This window comes from Rhinolophus hipposideros (assembly GCF_964194185.1).
Source record: "Rhinolophus hipposideros genome assembly, chromosome: 6".
In the NCBI taxonomy this organism is placed as follows: Eukaryota; Metazoa; Chordata; class Mammalia; order Chiroptera; family Rhinolophidae; genus Rhinolophus; species Rhinolophus hipposideros.
This window is the reverse complement of record NC_138052.1, coordinates 907955-926165: the sequence shown is the minus strand read 5'-3', so window position 1 is coordinate 926165 and position 18211 is coordinate 907955. Positions and strand designations below refer to the sequence as shown.

General features: G+C 43.6%; 1 protein-coding gene across 8 annotated transcripts in view; it reads left to right on the top strand.

Moving 5' to 3' along the window:
• Positions 1–1630: 1630 nt before the first annotated feature.
• SAP130 (Sin3A associated protein 130) overlaps positions 1631–18211 on the top strand; it is an 87712-nt gene continuing 71131 nt past the window's right edge. The window contains exons 1-7 of one of the 8 annotated variants that reach the window (XM_081051677.1): positions 1631–1795; positions 3402–3519; positions 10485–10720; positions 11452–11610; positions 12742–12853; positions 13876–14000; positions 15614–15738. In XM_081051677.1, coding sequence (XP_080907803.1) covers positions 3408–3519; positions 10485–10720; positions 11452–11610; positions 12742–12853; positions 13876–14000; positions 15614–15738 — 869 coding nt within the window. In that variant the 5' untranslated portion in view covers positions 1631–1795; positions 3402–3407. Of the gene's footprint in view, positions 1796–2417; positions 2721–3401; positions 3520–10484; positions 10721–11451; positions 11611–12741; positions 12854–13875; positions 14001–15613; positions 15739–18211 lie in introns of those variants that run through there. The other 7 variants (XM_081051681.1, XM_081051679.1, XM_081051682.1 and 4 more) reach the window with 7 other exon arrangements.

Genomic DNA, 18211 nt, shown 5'->3' with positions numbered 1-18211 from the left:
GTACGAAGAGATTTGAGTTGGGGCAGCACTACTATAATCCAGACAAGAATAACGAAAGCTTGAGCCGAGGCTATGGAGGTGACTAGAAAGGGGGTGGAGAGGTACATATGGTGACTCTGGGAGATGGAAGAGTGAAAACAAGAATAAAACTAAAGTCAGAGAGGATGGTGATGCCATTAACAAAAACCAGAAGTCAGGAGTGCAGAGAGGAGGCAAATCAACGTGTTCACTACGGTAAATTCCAGGGGCTTGTAAGACACATATGGATTGGTACAGCAGGTGGAACTGTCAGTGTGCAAGTCAGTCACCGTGTACATAAAATTTTGTAATTTTCAAGAATTATATTTGAAAGTGCAAGAGAGTATTAAACAAGTTAGGAAGACAGTATAGCATTAAAAGAGGGTTGGAGTCTTAGAAAATGCTATACAGTATCTGTGAAGGAGGGGGGATAAAGGAGATTGATAGGAATAAGAGTAAAACCAGGTGAGAGGGCGGTTATAGAGGCCAAGGGAAGAACACTGTAAAGAGGAATTACCGTCAGTAAACTAGCCGAGATGAGAACTAAGGACCACAGGGTGAAGTTGAGTAGGTCACTGGCAACTTTTAGGGAGCATTTTGAGAAGGGTGGCAGGAGCAGAATCCAACAAGGGTGGAGACTGCCTAAGGAAACGAGGCTAAAGTGTATTATTGCAGCAGCTCTTTCAGAAGAAATTTGATAAGGGAAGAAAGTAAGAAAGGAAAATGGTTTGAGGAAAGAGGATGGGTATTTGAGACTCATCCCAGCAAGCCGTTATCTTACACAGCTGGGCACGATAGAAAGAAGGGATTTACGCCCCGTTTATTTAGTCACAAAACGCCTGGTCTAAAGTATTACCTTGGGAAGGCAGGAAGGGGCACGTAATCTTTATTATCAGACCCGAACTTTGCTTCAGCAGCTCTAAGACTTCTATAGGTGTATAAACTCCGACCTTAAATCTCCCCAAAATAACAACAAATCAACACCACCCCCCCTCGCTTCTTCGAAACTGGAAAACTGAGCAGGTGCAACGTGCCCGAGCCCTGTGCCAGGGACCGCTATCCGGGCCGGCCTGCTTCCACCAGAGGGTGCTCGGCTCTGCGGCAGGCAGACCCGACAGTCTCCCCAGACCGGCACCCGGACCTCCCGCGGTGCGCAGGCTTTGCGGTCGGTGGCCTTCGGTGCTGTATTAAGTCCCACTCGCAGCGCGGGGAAGCGAGCTTAGTCAGGAAAACCCTCGCCGGCCCTGCGAAGACCCCTTCCCCCGCTGCAACCAGCCTTCTCCATTACCCTGTTCCCGCGCCGCACTTCCCTCGGGAAAATGAAAGCCATCGCCGTCCGCTGAGGCAAAGGGGCGGGATCCATTATCTTTATACCAGGCAAAGAGAAAAGCCAGAGACCACTCTAGACAGCAAAAGGCGGGTGTTGTCTCCGGGAGGCCCCGCCCAGGCCCGCCCTCCTGGCGCCGGGACTACATTTCCCTGAGGCCTCCGCGACTCCGGGGGGGCAGGCCCGTCCGCCCTCCGGCTCAGACTGAGCGGTGACTGGCTTTCCTGGGTGAGGGAGGGGCCTGCTCCAGCCAATAGGTGAGGGGCTCGTTACGGCGGCGGAAGTAGCGGCGCTGGGCTGAGGGGTGGGGGGCAGAGTGCTCGCGCCCCGGCGGCGGCGGCGGCGGCGGCGGCGGCGGCGTGTCCGGAGCCGAGGACGTCGGCCCCACAGGCGGAGAGCGCACGGCAGCGAGCTCGAGGAGGCGCGGTGGCCAATCGGCGCAGCACCCAGGTAATGGCGGGACGGGCGCCCGGGAGGGGAGGGGAGGAGACGAGGGGGCGGGGCGGCAGAGCCGGGCTGCAGCGTCCGTCCCGCTGCGCGTCCCCGGGGAAGAGCACCGGTGCCGCGTCTCCGGCGGCTCAGACCTAGGCTCTGTGGCAAGCTGGGCATGGCGGTTGGGCCAGTGGCAGGGGCCGGGTGTCCTACAGCAAGGAAAGAAGAGGCGTCGGGCTGACTCGGGCTTGGGGGCGTGGCGGGCGTGGGCCTTGGCTGGGAAGCCAACCGGCCGGGGAGCGCGGGCGGGCGGGCACCCCGAGAGTTTGGCTCCTACAGGAGTTTAAAGTGACTCTCCACATCCGGGCCCTGCGCCCGCCGCTTTTAGACCCCGACCGAGGCGGGGCCTCCCAGCTCTCCGCCCCCCTCGCCGGGAGAGCTGCTTTTTCTCTGCTATTGGCTCCATCTCGAGGAGTTTGGGCTACGCGGCCAAGGCTCGTGTCTGATTGGCTGGCAGTCGGCGGGAGGGTGGGGCGGGATCAGAGCGCGCAGGCCGCGGCGGATTGGTGCCGGCCCTCGAGTGACGCGCCCTTCCTAGGGCCAATGGGCGGGCGGGGGAGGTAGGGGCAGGTTCGGGGGAAGAGGACTGGAACGGAACGGCGGCGGGGTGAGCGGGGCCGAGGGGCTGGACGGCGGCGGGCCTGAAACGCGCTCCGCACGAGTCCTCTCCACGCCCCCGGAATCTAGCGCTACCACCGAAATGGGCCCTACTCGGCACCCCCAACCCGGCGAGATGGAAGCGGGAGGGGCGGGCGGCGGGCGGCGGCTGCAGGTAAAGGCACACTGCTTGTCCCGGGGCTCCACGGAACGCCTGTCGCCGGCCCCCAGACGGAGTCTCATACCCGAAGTGTCTGGAAACCTGTGTTCTCCGATCTCAGCTGGGGTGGGTGGGGGCGGGGTTGCGGGCGACTCGGGGATATCGGCAAAGCCTGGCTCCTGAGGGAAAAGTGGGCGGTCGATTTTAGAGAAGGCAGTGAAGATTTTGGGTCTCTCTGGCTCACGGGGGGGGGCGGGGGTTGTGAAAGATGGGGGAAGGGAGATCGGTAAGGGGAGGCCTATGCAAAAAGCATTCGAGAATTCTTCTTGGATCACGTCTTAATGTAAGGTTTCTGATTCTTAGGACAGGACATCTCCGATTCCTCCTATGACTTACTGATGACAATGTTCACCTTGGTGTGAGGGTTAAGTCTTTCAAAGGGACATGACATTTGCCATAAAACTTTACACAGACACATACGTATTGTGTTGATGTATTGTGGCTGTTGTGCAGGATTCAATATTGATTTTTGTGGCAATCCACAAGTATTTATGGAGGGTCATAGTATTCCCCCTATACCATGTTAACTGTTAACGATTTTATTATTAATTGAACCTATGTCCATCAAAAACGTAAAGAATTTAGATCATTTCTGAACTATATATTGATCACAAGTAATTGTTTTAGATAAATGATGCTGCATTTGCTTTTCTGAGGGAAGATACAGGTACTAAAGATGCTTTAATTTCTCATTGTAGATTCTAATCTCAGAATCCAGTAATAACCATATGACTGTATGCTCTGCAGGTGGAAATGAGTTCTCAACAGTTTCCTCGATTAGGCACTCCTTCCACTGGGCTAAGTCAGGCTCCTTCACAGATTGCAAACAGTGGTGCTGCAGGCTTGATAAACCCAGCAGCTACAGGTGAGATATGTGACATTCTTTTATATTGCTTTCCACTTTAAAAAATATTATCAGTTTTCTAATTTAAAAATTAGCAAATTCCTTCTGGGAGTTTAGTAAATACTAATAGGTTATCAAATTTAAAGAAAAGACATACTGCAATTTTACTTTAAACAAGGCCTTTTCATTCCTGTTTTAATTACTTCATTTACATGTACTAGAATACACATGAAAGTTACAGTAAGCATGCCGGCAAGAGCTGTTTTTTAAATATATTAATGTCTTCTCAGTTGAGGCCCAGAGGTATGGTAATCAATGCCATGAGCGAACCCAAAGGTGCGTAAGGCATAGATCTTGCCTTCCTTGCTATCTAGGAAAAGAGGCTAAAAACAGTTTACGTACACATAAACAGCTTGATTTTTTAGTTGTAGACCCTTGGAATGCAGCAGATCAATGGTGCTCAGTGGCATATGATTTTGCCTCCCAGGGAATATTTGGCAATGTCTGAATACATTTCTGGTGGTCACAACTAGGAGGTGCTATTGGCATCTGATTATTTAGAGGCTGGGATGCTGCTGAGCATCCTACAATGTGCAAGCTGAAGAACACCAAATAGCCTCTTTATATATAGCCAGTAAAATGATGGCCCTGCAACCCCCTGGAGTGAAGGCCAGGAGCTTGTCTGTGTCATACACCTTTGTATGTATTATGCTTGCTATATAGTGTAATGCACAAAGTAGTAGTCAACTAGTTCTTGTAAAGCCACTTAAGTTCCCTACTCCTTAAATATTTTGACACTATTTTGTCTTTGGTATACGTTCACAGCAGAATAATTTAAAAGCATAGCTAAAGAGAATATTTTTGAACATCTGTTCTTTGCAAAGAATAAACTTGTCCATTTAAAAAGGTGTCCGCCATCAATAATTGCCCTCAAATTTTGTTAAAAAGGAAATCATTGACTTATACCAAAATTGTGTATAATTTTACTTCTGAATAGTGTGTTTTTTCATCAGTGGCTCAAAAGAAAAAGAAAAAAGTTTTCTGTAAGCAGTTAGATGTTTTTTATACTTCCTATTCCTCTTATCAGAAGAAGTAACTTGGGATCCTAAGCACGTGAGGATTTCAGGTATACGTTCAAAGTTCAGAAGAATAGGTTACAATCACTTCTCTTAACTGCTGCTTCAAGATTCTTTTCTGGTAAAAATAAACTGAAATCGAGAACTTCAAATGTCTGGAAAGAAATGTAAACGGTTCCAAAAAGAACTTTACAGGAGGTGGTCAGAACATTATATCTTAATGAAATTGTCAAAAATCAAAGTCTTCCTGGACATATAAGTTTGAGGGGAAGTTATGAAATTGTCCATTTCCCTTAAAAACTTGATTAAGGGAAATATGTTTGGACACTGGGGAAAGTTAAAAATAAATTGATAATGGAAAGACAGAGGTAAAACTGTCTTTATTCACAAACATGATCACGTATGCAGAAAATACTAACGAATGTGAAAAGCTGTGTGAATGAAATTAATGTGTGTAAATGAAATTAATGGTTGCAGGATAAAGGTTTAATATAAAAAAATCAATTTTATTTCTAAGTACTAGCAATGCACAGTGAAATTTTTAAAGTGTTTACAATGGCATAAAAAAACCCAGAAAACTTAGGGACAAATTAACAAAATATGTGTAAGACTTGGAATTAGAAAACTATGTAAACATTTCTGAGAGAAATTAAAGACCTAGATAAATGGAAATATCTGTCATGTTCATAGATTGGAAAACCCAGTATTTTTAAGATGCTAGTTCTACCAAAGGGATCTATCATATAGATTCAGAGAAATTCTAATCAAAATCCTATCAGGCTCTTTTGTAAAAATTAACAGCCCGAATCTAAAATTTACATGGAAATCAAAGGACCTAGAATATCAAAGTAATTTTGATCAAAAAAAGAAAGTTGGAGGACTCTGCCATAAAGCTATGCTAATCAAAATAGTAATTTGGGCATAAAGGTAGAAATATAGATCATTGCAACAAAGTGGGGCATCCAGAAATAGACCCACACATAATGGTCAATTGATTTTTGACAAAAGTACATGGGCAATTCAATAGGGAAATGATAGTCTGTTCAACTATATAGTGCTAGAACACCAGAATATCCATATATAAAAAAATTAACCTTGATCTTTACCTTCACCATACACAAAAACTAAAATGTATTATTATGGACCTAATATAAAACTTAAAACTTCTAAAAGAAAACATTGGAGAAGCTGTTTGTGAACTTGGGGTAGGCAAAAATTGCTTAGGTTACAAAAATATAAAAGAAACAACTGATACATTCGTTGTACATCATTAAAATTAAAAATGACTGCTTTTCAAAAGACACCATTAGAAAAACAAAAAGGCAAGCCACAGACTGAGAGAAGACATTTATGATAAATATATCCTCAAAGTACTTAACATCTTGAATATATAAAGAACTCTTGTAACTCATTGGTAAAAAGATATAAACAGGCTGATTTCTTTTATTGGGCAAAATATTTGACTAGACACTTCACCAGACCCTATTTAAATGCCAAATAGCACTTAAAATATACTCATCAGTATTAATCCTCAGGGCAGTGCGAATTAAAACCACAGTGAGAAGGACTAAAGACCAACAATGCCAGGTTTTGATGTGTCTGTGGAGCAAGTAGAACTCTTACATTGTTGGCAAATATGGGGAAAAGTTTGGCAGTATGTTATAAAACATGAATTTACCGTACACCCCAGCAATCCCATTCCTAGGTATTGACTCCAAGGTAAATGAAAATGTATGTCGTACATACAAAGATTTACACTTCAGTGTTCATAGAAGCATTGTTTATAATAACCCCAAACTGGAGACAACCCTTATTTTATTAACTAGAGACTAGATAAGAAAAGTTTGGTTTATCCATACAATGGGATACTATTCAGCAATAAAAAGGAACAAACTTACCAGTATACACAACAACATGGATGAACCTCAGCAACATTATGCTAAGAGAAGAGCCAGACACAAAGGACCACATATTGTATGATTCTGTTTATATGAAATCCCAGAAAAGACAAAGCTGTAGTGACAGAAAGCAGATCAATGGTTTGTAAGGAGTAGGTGTGGGAGGAAGGGAATTTGCTGCAAAGGGTTCATGAATGAACATTTAGAGGAATGGAAAATGTTCTGTATCATGCTTGTGGTGTGGTTCTAGTACTGTGTACTTCTGTGAAAGTTAAACCGATTGCACAAGGAATTAGTGGAGTTTATGTGTAAGTTGTACCTCAGTAAAAGCTGATTAAAAATGGACAAAAAAACAGGAACATAACACTTCACAAAGGCAGATACATGTGAAAGTGGCCTATGATCACATAAAAAGGAGTTCAGCACTACTAGTTATCATGGAAATGCTACTGAAAACCACAGTGAGGTGGCTGCTTGTACCCCCACTAGAATGTGTGTGTCAGGAATTGGTGAGGATGAGGAGCAACTGGAACTCTGATACACTGCTGCTGGGGACATAATGTGATACCACTGCTTTGGAAAGTATAATACTTGGAGTTTCATATAAAGTTAAACATTTACTCACCATTTGACCCAGCTACCCTCCTAGGTTATTGGTGAGAAACTTTGTTCATATGTGTGTGTGTAAAATTGAAAACTCTACTCTTTTTTTTTTTTTTTTTAAAGATTTTATTGGGGAAGGGGAACAGGACTTTATTGGGGAACAGTGTGTACTTCCAGGCCTTTTTTCCAAGTCAAGTTGTCCTTTCAGTCTTAGTTGTGGAGGGCGCAGCTCAGCTCCAGGTCCAGTTGCTGTTGCTAGTTGCAGGGGGCAGAGCCCACCATCCCTTGCGGGAGTCGAACCGGCAACCTTATGGTTGAGAGGATGCGCTCCAACCAACTGAGCCATCCCGGATGGCAGCTCAGCTCAGTGTGCCGTGTTCAATCTTAGCTGCAGGGGGCGCAACCCACCATCCCTTGTGGGACTCGAGCAATCGAACTGGCAACCTTGTGGTTGAGAGCCCACTGGCCAATGTGGGAATCGAACCGGCGGCCTTCGAGGAGCATGGAGCTCTAACCACCTGAGCCACCTGGCTGGCCCTGAAAACTCTACTCTTAGAGTAGTCATTTTATTGTATGTAAATTATACATCAATAACGTAGTTTTCAAAATAAAACTTTTAGGGTGGCTGGTTAGCTCAGTTGGTTAGAGCTCAGTGCTCTTAACAAGGTTGCTGGTTTGATCCCCACTTGGGCCACTGTGAGCTGCGCCCTCTACAACTAGACTGAAACAACTACTCAACTTGGAGCTGATGGGTCCTGGAAAAACACACTTAACTAAATAAAAGTTTTTTTAAAAATCAAACTTTTAAAAAGTCTGACCTGGGAGGAAAGTTAATATATAGCAAAATGTTAAATATGCATCTGTCTTTTCACTCAGCACTATTAGAAATTTTTTTTCTGAGGAGATCATTGAATATAAGTACATACTCAATATAAGTACATACAGATATTCATCCCAGAGTTTTTGTTAATAGCAAAAATTTGGAAACAACCCCAAAGCCCATCAATGATATAATGGTTTAAAAAGCTATCATAGGTTTATGCAGTGGAATTCCATTTAACATTTTTAAAATGATGCAGTGTGTATACTATATTACTCAGCACTTCCACTTCTGGAGATATATCAAATAGAAATGGGACATTCTATGTAGGTATGATCAAACAATACCAGTGAATGTTTAAATAAAAATGTTACAGTAAAAGACACAGTGCCATTAATCCCCCTCAAAATACTCTCCCTCACTTCGACAGCTCAACTGAAGACACTCATGGAAGAATATTTCCAGAACTGCTTCAGAAAGGGGTTAGAAGGATGGGATAAGTGTATTCAAAGCAAGGGGAAGTATTTTGAGGGGGATTAATGGCAATGTCACTTTTGCTGTAATAAATTTTTTATTTAAACATTCACCACATTGTTTGATCACACCTCATATGTTTACCAAAAGACGTGCAAAAATGTTACTAGCACTTCTATGTCTAATAGCAAAAAAACCAGAAAACTGTTAAATGCCTATTAACAGTAAAGTAGATAATTTGGTTTATTCACTCAATGACGTATGTGCAATAACATGGATGAATCTCATACCTATAAGTGAAAGAGACAAGACACAATGGGGCGAGACATTTGTTATGAGACTACATAAAGTTCAATATTAGAAGTTAGTATTTTTGGGAGGGATAGGGACTGAATAGGGTGGAACAGGTTTCAGGGGAATCAGTAATGTTTCTCTTCTTGAGCTAGATGCTGATTACTTAGGTGTATTCACTTTGTGAAAGTTCATTGAGCTGCATAATTAACATTTGTGCACTTGTCTGTATGAAAGTTCAATTAAAAGTTAAAGTTAAAAAGTTAAATAGTTCAATTAAAAAGTTAAATAAAAACCTAACCAAAATTAAAGAAGTGAGAAGCATCTGAGTTTGTACGAAAATATTAACTGCTGATGCCTTTGGGAGCAGCTTTACTTTCGTTATAGTTTTCCAAACAATTAAATTTTTTTCCATAAGTATAATCTTTTTTTCCCAGAAAACTAATGATATTATTTTGGAAAAGTGATGGACAAGAATGAGTTAATATTTTCACAAACTCTCTTTCATCATTTCATGAGTTCCTTGATTTTTAAATAGGTTACGTGTTCTCAATGGTCCAAAATTCCAAATGAAAATGAAAAAAAGTATACAGTGAAAAGTATCTCTCTTATCCCTGTCCCCCTGTCCACTTTCTTTCTCTTCAGGCAGCCAAGGTGCTTTTGGAGATATTTTACCTATATACAAATATATGTGCATGTATGTTTTGTGTGCATTTTGTTAACTTTTTCACAGTTCTGTGTCTTGTTCTTGTCATCTATATGTTATGTAATTTTTCATAATATACCGGGGGTGCCAAAAATATGTATACACATGACTTGTATTTATCTTTTGTTTTCGGTATATATTGAGTATTACAATTTTAATTTTTTTCTTTCTTAAAACATTTTTTTGGCATCCTCTTTATGTTATTTAAAAAAAATTTTATTGGGGAATGTTGGGGAGCAGTGTGTTTCTCCAGGGCCCATCAGCTGCAAGTCGTTGTCTTTCAACCTAGTGGAGGGCGCAGCTCACTGGCTCATGTGGGAATTGAACCGGCAACCTTGTTGTTGCAAGCTCGCGCTCTAACCAACTGAGCCATCCGGCCACCCTGACATTCTCTTTATATTACAAGTTTTCCGTAAGAGTACCTAAAAGCCTTCCTTGTTTTATTTTTATAGTTGTATAGTAGTCTGTTGTGGGAGTACACGTAATTTACATAGCCAGTCTCCTGTTGATGAGCATATATGTTTTTTTCACTTTCTTTACTAGTATAAATATGCTGAAACAAATAACCTGTACATAACTTTTTACACATATGCTCTGTATCGATAGGACACATTCCTGCAAGTGGATTTGTTGAGCCTCAGAGGGTGTGTGGGTTGCAATAATGATAGAGGTTGCCATGTTCACTCTGTACGGATTTGGACTGAGAAATTTGTTTACAAAAATTATATGTTCTTGGACTTAAGACTGTACTTAAGTTATCTTTTAATGTTAGGTTTGTATGATTTTTTAAATAAATTTCAAATGAAATTGTCTGTATCTTTTATTGCACTCTGAACCATTTGAGCTCATTTTAGATAGCTGTGAGGTCCTTTGTTCTTAGAGGACTGGGAAAGCCACAGTATTCCAAGCAAGTCCCGTGTTCCACGTGTGGGACTCTTGGATTTGATGTCCATCGGGAATCTACTGCCCAAATTCTCCTTTTGAAGAAAATCTCACAAGAACATGGTTAGTTTATTGATTCCAAAACTTAACTGCAAGTACTACTCTTGTATATGCTGCTGTATTTACTAATGTTGGAAGGATATGACATGCTGTATTCCCTTTAATGTCTTTTATAGTCAATGATGAGTCTAGTCGAGATGCTGAAGTCACTGCCAGGGAGCACCTGGGCTCCAGCAGCGCCCTGCAGCCCCGTGAAGAGAAGCAAGAGCCTGTCGTGGTAAGGCCCTACCCACAGGTGCAGATGTTGTCTACACACCATGCTGTGGCCTCGGGCACACCTGTCACAGTGACAGCCCCACCAGCACATCTGACGCCAGCAGTGCCACTCTCATTTTCGGAGGGACTTATGAAGGTAATGGCGAGGTTTAAAATTTCACATTGAACAACAGCTGAAGACTGGTTCCTGACAATTTTCATGAAGTCTTAGGCTGTACACTAGGCTCATAGGTTTTTGGTTTGGTTGGTTCGGGTTTTTGACCTGTCAGTTCAGCTCTTCTCTGTAATTCAGAGTTCTGCTGTTCTGCAGTGCTTTTTCTTGTGCCGTTGGGCAGTTGGCATCACAGGATCTTTTCTGGTATCCATTTGACATTGGTTTTATTTACGTCATGGGTCTGCAGACTCATTTTATCTTGGAATGGCACTCTTCTCCAAGGTTTTGTTGCAGTAGCTTGCTAATTTGGGGTATCTAAGAATATCGCCTTGTGTATTACCTTGTGGTTATGTTTCAGGTACTGAAAGTTTTGTTTACTTCCTCCCAAACTTGGGGAGAGGGATAGTGTTGTGTAGAAGAAAGACTGGGCTAGGAGCTATACAGATGTGGGTTTTATTGCCAGGTCTAGATTTTACTGTCTGTGTGTCTTTCAGCAAGTGACTTAGCCTTGCTTTGCACATTTCCTCAGCTGTCTGTAAAATGGAAATGCTAATACATCAGTGCAAAAACTGTGATGCTGAGCGATCAAACATAAGGCTCCTGGCATCTTTCCTGGCACTCTTCAGGGTTGAGTTGTGTACTTTTAACTATAGAATGAAATGCATCACTAGTAAAAAGTTGTTGATATATTTCGTGTGGTTTTCTGTTTGCAGCCGCCCCCGAAGCCCACCATGCCTAGCCGTCCCATTGCTCCTGCTCCACCTTCTACCTTGTCACTTCCCCCCAAGGTTCCAGGGCAGGTTACCGTTACCATGGAGAGTAGCATCCCTCAAGCTTCAGCCATTCCTGTGGCAACAATCAGTGGACAACAGGTTTTTTTTCTCTTAATTTGCTGATTTTCAAACTGAGATGCCAAACTGTCGATCATTATTCATTGAATGCCAGCAGTACATTAGGCTCTGTACTAAATAAAAAATGGTCACTGATATCTACAAGGGGAAGATAGGTCTGAGAGAAAAGGACAGCTACCGGAAGTAAACCAGTGTGCGCAGTGGTCTTTGTCATTTAGCCAGTGGCCCCTGAGCCTATCTTGTGTTTGCGGCTCCACCCTCAGTGTGAGATGCTGCAGATCTAGAGAAGATAGCCCACGTCCTTAGGGGTTGCGAACAACCTCACAGTCGTTTTTTTCTCAGAGAGCAAAGGTATATCTCTTCAGTGGTTCCCTCAGGCAGCCACCAATCATGAACATTTATTTTTAAAGTCTTGTGCTTTAACTTTAAAAAAAAGAAATAATAGTCCTACTGCATAATATGTATTTGATTTATTTAAATATTTTAAATTACCAGTGAAAACAACTGAATCTCAAAACTTTTTCCCTTCAAGTTTTCAAGAAAACGTTGGTATTGCAAAAAGATATGCTGTGTTGTTTTCCTTTTGTCATACTGCTGAGTACTCTCAGAAGTACTGGGAACCTTCTCCTCCGCCCTCCCGCAACACACATACCTAAGAAGCACTGGCAGCAGGGTTGGGAGAGTGTGAGAGAGGTACGTTTCAGGGCTGAGCTGAGGAACTGGTACGGGGGTACCTACTGGATGCTACCTGACATTTCCTTAGAAATACAGAATGGATGACTGCAGTGGCGTGTGAAGGAAATAGTGAGGACAGGAAAAAAATAACTTCGGCCAAGGAAGAAAACAAGTGTAAAGACTGATACTAAAGGTGGGAGTCCAGAAGTGGACAGTCACTTCTGTCGCCTGTCACAGGGACCTGGCACCTGGCTGGGCTCAAGGCGGGTGGGGCATCCTCACAGTCTTACACCTGCCTGCTGGCACAGTCGCCATGCAGGATGCTGTAGAGAGAAAGCCGAAGGGCTTTCCTTGGGTTACTCACTGTATAAAAGGAGCGACCTAACCCATATTTGGAGGCAGTGGACTTCTTAGAAGCCATGGCTAAGCACATTGGCCAAGCCCAAGCAGATGACGTTGCCCCCTCCTGTGTTGCAGGGCCACCCCAGTAACCTGCATCACATCATGACCACAAACGTACAGATGTCTATTATCCGCAGCAGTGCTCCCGGGCCCCCTCTGCACATCGGAGCTTCTCATTTACCTCGAGGTAGACTGCCTGTTCTGTTCAAACTCTTGCAATGCAACATACGTATGGTAGAGGACACGGTAACACAAACCATATCCAGCTTACTAAAGCTGCAGGACAGAAGTAAGCGCAATATACATTTTTAGAGGGGTCTAGTATGTGCTTGTTGTAGATATATTACAGGAAGTGTGTATAGGTGTGTTTAAACTTAAAGCAATTCAAATTTTTAGTGTGGCCTAAAAATCGTCCCTTTTAATGAGGAACTCCTCAAGGCTACGGTAGCCTGAACATGGTCTTCATTTTTAAAAAATGAAAGTCACAAATAATACTGAAAATTTTTTAAGTTTAGTGATAATGGTTACTCAAAAATTTTTACTCGCATAGCAATAAAATGAATTTATTTTTATAATTCAGTTCTGATAGGTTAAGAAGTATTAAATGTAATAAGTTTTCTCAACTGCTTGATAAGAAATTGTTATCTTCTGTTGCAGAGTATAAAATCATTGCTTGTGAAATCAAACTAACAAATACAAAAGCAGGTTTACTCGGTCATAACAGAACTCAAAGAGTCTCAGAGTGAGGTTCACAGACCACGGGGTTTGTGTAAGGTCAAAACTATTTTCATGACGAGACTAAGACGTCGTTTGCCTTTCTTTTCACAGTGCTGGCATTTGCACTGGTGGTGCAGAGGCAGTGGTGGTTCCACTGAACTCTCACTCTTGGGGTTAAAGTGGTGGACCCTGGCTGGACCCAGGCCGGTGGCCCCACGCTCTGGTGTTCGTTGTGTGCCCATGGCTGCACACGTGTAGCCATTTTCATTTAAGAGTGTCCCCAAAGAAGCAGTACAGATTATCAGATTTATTAAATCTCAACCCTTGAGTGAGCGTTATCTTAATTTTCTGTGTGATGAAATAGGTATTCATAAAGCACTTCAGGTGAACACTGACATACGGAGTTTTAGAAATTCTGATGATTTTCCTAGGAATTATAATTGGACATATTTAAATTGTGAGCCATACTCATGCAAAGAATTATTCTTCCAGGTGCAGCTGCTGCTGCTGTGATGTCTAGTTCTAAAGTGACCACTGTCCTGAGGCCGACTTCCCAGTTGCCAAACGCTGCCACAGCTCAGCCAGCGGTGCAACATATCATTCACCAGCCGATCCAGGCACGTCCAGGGTGTGGGATCGACCGGCAAGAATCCAGGGCCTGTTCTCAGTCATTCGTTCTGCTGGGCACCGTGACAGACTTTGGGCCTGAAGTGACTTTTAGTCTAGTTGCTAAGATGTGGGGAAGGTTGAATTGTGTTCAGTCCTGTGACCTGCTGTAGGAGTTTAGAAGAGGTAGTAAGGGAGGGCTTTTTGTGAGGATGGATGTGGTAATGGGGATTCAGAGAAGTGAAGAGGAAGTCGGGGGGCAATGCTCTGAACCGTGGCAAGGAGGACAGTGGTGATTATGCACAATGCTTAGTAAAGGCTAGTTAAAACTGAGGAGTTTTAACGTGGACAGGGAGCTATGAATCCCCTAAATGTTTTACATATATATATATGCTTTTGGAGGAAGGTGGTCCATGCTTTTTGAAGGAAGTTTGTGGCCAGTACGACCGAAGTACAATGATTACAGTGCTGTATCTCTAATTTCAGAACTCTAGATACGGAGTGTAAGTTGATTTTGTACACTGCAGAGAGCCACTACATTTTTTAAACACAGTGACGTATGGTCGATGAAATACTTACGAAACGTTAATCTAGCTAAATTTCGTACAGGAGGTGGAAATGCAAACACATTTGGCAGCCAGACTGGTAGTGTGTGTGAAACAGCTGGGTTTAAGACAGTAAGAACAGTGCCGATAACATCGGGTAGTACATGTCCAACCAGAGCCTTCAAAATGCAAGAGCTTGCTGCTGCCAGGACACAGTCGGGTACTGAAAGGCCCCCAGCGGTATGTGTGGTGCATAGGAAGGACTGCAGAAAGGAGAACCACGACAAGGAGCTCTAGAGAGGAAGATGGCACAGCAGCCCTCCTATGAGACATCAGGCTACAACGATAGGTGCAGTAGGTAAGGGAGGTGACAGGTCAGGAATGGGCAGAGTTTGCGGATTTAACTGCATGTAATAAGGTCAGGAAAGGAACTACGCAAAGCACAACTGGATGGAAGAATTGACAGTGGACAAGCAGATGAAATTCAGTGTGGAACTAGTTTGTCAGGTGAAAATTTTACACACAGATGTAGTTGGTGGTAGGGGAAGTATATCCCTGTGAAAACATCCAGGACGTATGTGGGCACCCTGAGTCTTCCGCCAGCGAAGAGCGTAGGAGTGCGTGCCTGATGCGTTCAGTGTGCCATGCTGAATGGCCCGAGCGCCACGGCTCTCTCTGTCCAGGGGCTTGAGTAGGTCTCTGTGGCCAGCACTCGGTTGTGTGGTCGTGTAAATGTCAACACCAGGACCACAGCAGATCGGGGGGAATTCTAGACTCGGGGTTAGGTCCCAGTTTGCACTAATGGTATGACAGAATTTTTGATCCAGTTGTATTTGGAAAGGAGGGACTTGTATATTATCCAGCCAAAATCAGATTTTTTTTTAAAATTCTGACTCTTATTTTTATAACAGCCTTTGAAAAGAGAATTCCTTAATCAGAATGGTGAGAATTTACTATCATTTGGACATTAACATACTTACTTGAAGGCCCACATTTCCAATTATATTTTCAGTGTTTGACTTACTACATTTTATCTTGCCTTTTGCTTGAAGTGAAACGTTTTTCTCTGCTCTCGGTAGTCTCGTCCGCCTGTGACCACCTCTAATACCATCCCTCCTGCCGTGGTCGCCACCGTCTCAGCCACCCGAGCTCAGTCCCCAGTCATCACTACAACAGCTGCGCATGCTGCCGACTCAGCGCTGAGGTACAGCCGGGGCTTTGGACCCTCGCCATCTGCCATCCGTCCGTCTTCTCTCCCCTTCTCCTCTCCGTTCTTCATTCCTTCATTTAACTCAGTAATTAACTCGCTGAGTCCTGTGTTTAATGCGCCCTTTGGTGGTCTAGATCCCGCGGATGGCAGTGAGCAGATTCCTGTCCTTGCGGTTTCTATTTTAAGGGTCTCGAGACGTACAGTAAAAAAATTGAGTTTTTTAGGTAATGAAAAGTGTTTTTGGGGAAAATTAGGGCAGAGTGAATGAGATTTGGAGTGACAGGGTAGGCAATACGGGGGGCTTTTTCCTATAAGCTGATCAGGAGGGTTTTGTTGATAAGAATACATTTGAGCAGAAAATTGAAAGACACGATGAAGTGAGCCATATGGCTGTCTGGGTTAGGAGTGTTCTCGGCAGTGGGCAGAGCCAGTGCAAAGGCCCTGAGACGGGTGTGTTTGCCACATAGAAGGAGCAGCAAGAGATTATTTTGGGAGGTAACAGGGTCCCCAGAGCACGTGGGCCTTACAGACCACGCCAAGGATTTGGACTTGCTGGGGTGCATGGGGAGCCTTGGCAGAGTTGGAGCAGGGCAGTGCCATGATCTGAAGTTTTAGTTGAATCAGCCTGGTTGCTAGGTGCAGTAGGCTGTAGAGAGGGAAAGTTGGAAACAGAGAAATTGTTTAGAAGGGCATGGCAGAAATCCAGGAGAGGTGATTGTTGGAGGTAGAAAGATGTGCTTAGATTCTGAATAGAATTTTGAAGGTAGTCAAGAGGATTTTGGAAGAATTACATAGAGGGCTGTGGGAGGATGAGATGAGTTGGTCTGGGCAGCTAGCAGGGGAGTTGCATTAACTCGAGATGGAGAACAGCTGGAGGAATTGGTTTTGGAGGGGAATTCCATGGAGACTTTGGTTTGGAGTGTTTTAAGGTTGTGCTGACTTCTGAGCACCCAACTGGAGGTGTTGAGATAAGTTACTATATGAGTGTGGAATCCAGGAAAGAGTTCTGGGGGAGCTAATGTAGAAAGACAGTATAAATGGGGAGAGGTTTATGAGACAGAAAATAGCTCTCCGTTTAGAAGGCTGTGGGGAAAGCAGTGTTCTCAGGGGAGAACCAGGATTCATTAGCGCAGGAAGGTAAGGCTGATTCAGAGAAGAGGTTGAGGATTTGGGCGATTTTGTTAAAGATGTATTTTAAGTCCAGAAGGTATGGAGGAAGGGTTGGGTGTTTGAAAAGGAAGATAGTGTAATTAAGAGATTTATGGAGCCAGACAAGGATAAAGTCTGGTTGACGAGGGATGACCTCAGATATGAGTGACAGAATCAGGGATGAAGATGTAATGGGATTTGTCCTCATGGTCCCCAAGCCATTCGGGGTGGTGAGGCTTTGAAAGTGTGGTTGGGGAAGGCTGTGGGATTTGAGCCTCGTCAGGAGCACACAGTTCCAGTGGTCTTGCTTGATTCCTGCCGTTGGTGATGTGGATGCCCGGGAAAACCTTTGACAAGAGAGACAAGAAGGGGTTCAGTAAACAAGAGAAGAGGTAGTGGATATGGGGGATAGAGCTGTAAGAAACTAGACTCCCTCTGGAACACGTGATTACAAGCGGAAGGCACGGCAGAGTGGAAGGAGGAGTCTGAGACACCTCCTCTGTTTTTTTGTTGCTTGGCCAAGTACATGGAAAGGAAACAAGGGAAAGAAAGCAGGTTTTAGAAAGACAGTTGCATTTGGGGATACTACGTTTCTCTGTGGAGCATCAAGTGGCTGTGGTCAACAGGTGGTTGAAGGGCTGTCCATGCCAGAGATGCAGGTTCAGAAGTCACCAACACATGGCCTGCAGGTAAAGCGGTGAAGTGTCTTGAGTCTGTCTGGGGGGATGTGTAGAATGAAAAGAGGGCCTAGCACCAAAATCTGAAGCAGACAACATTGAAATGCGGAGTACTGCCCAGGACTTATCTTCAACCATTAGTCTGTCATTTACTAGCTGTGTGACCTCAGGCCATTTTCTCAGCTTCCCTGATCCTTAGTCCCCTCTTCAATAAAATGAGGACACTTTTTGGTGTTTGTCTGAGGTACAGTGAGACACAACTGCCCAACATAGAATAGACTGTGTGTTGTCATTTTAACTTCAGAGTGCCTTTAAAAAGTTAATATATTCAGATGGTAGGATGAAATTCAAAATGTACAAATGTGTATACACTGAAAACTAGGGTTAAGTTGGTTTTTTAAAAACCATGTTATCGAAGTATCTGTCTTTTCCAGGATATTGAGTTTTTAATGAAAAATAGACATGAATTTTGTCTGATATATTTTCAACATTCACTCATACAACACAGAGTCACTGTGTACCTTTCAGTGCTCTTGGCACTGGAAATACATTAGTGAATTAAACAGACAAAAACACTAATGTCAGATATAACATAAATACATTTTCTATTTATGTAACTGTGATGAATTCCTAATATCTTA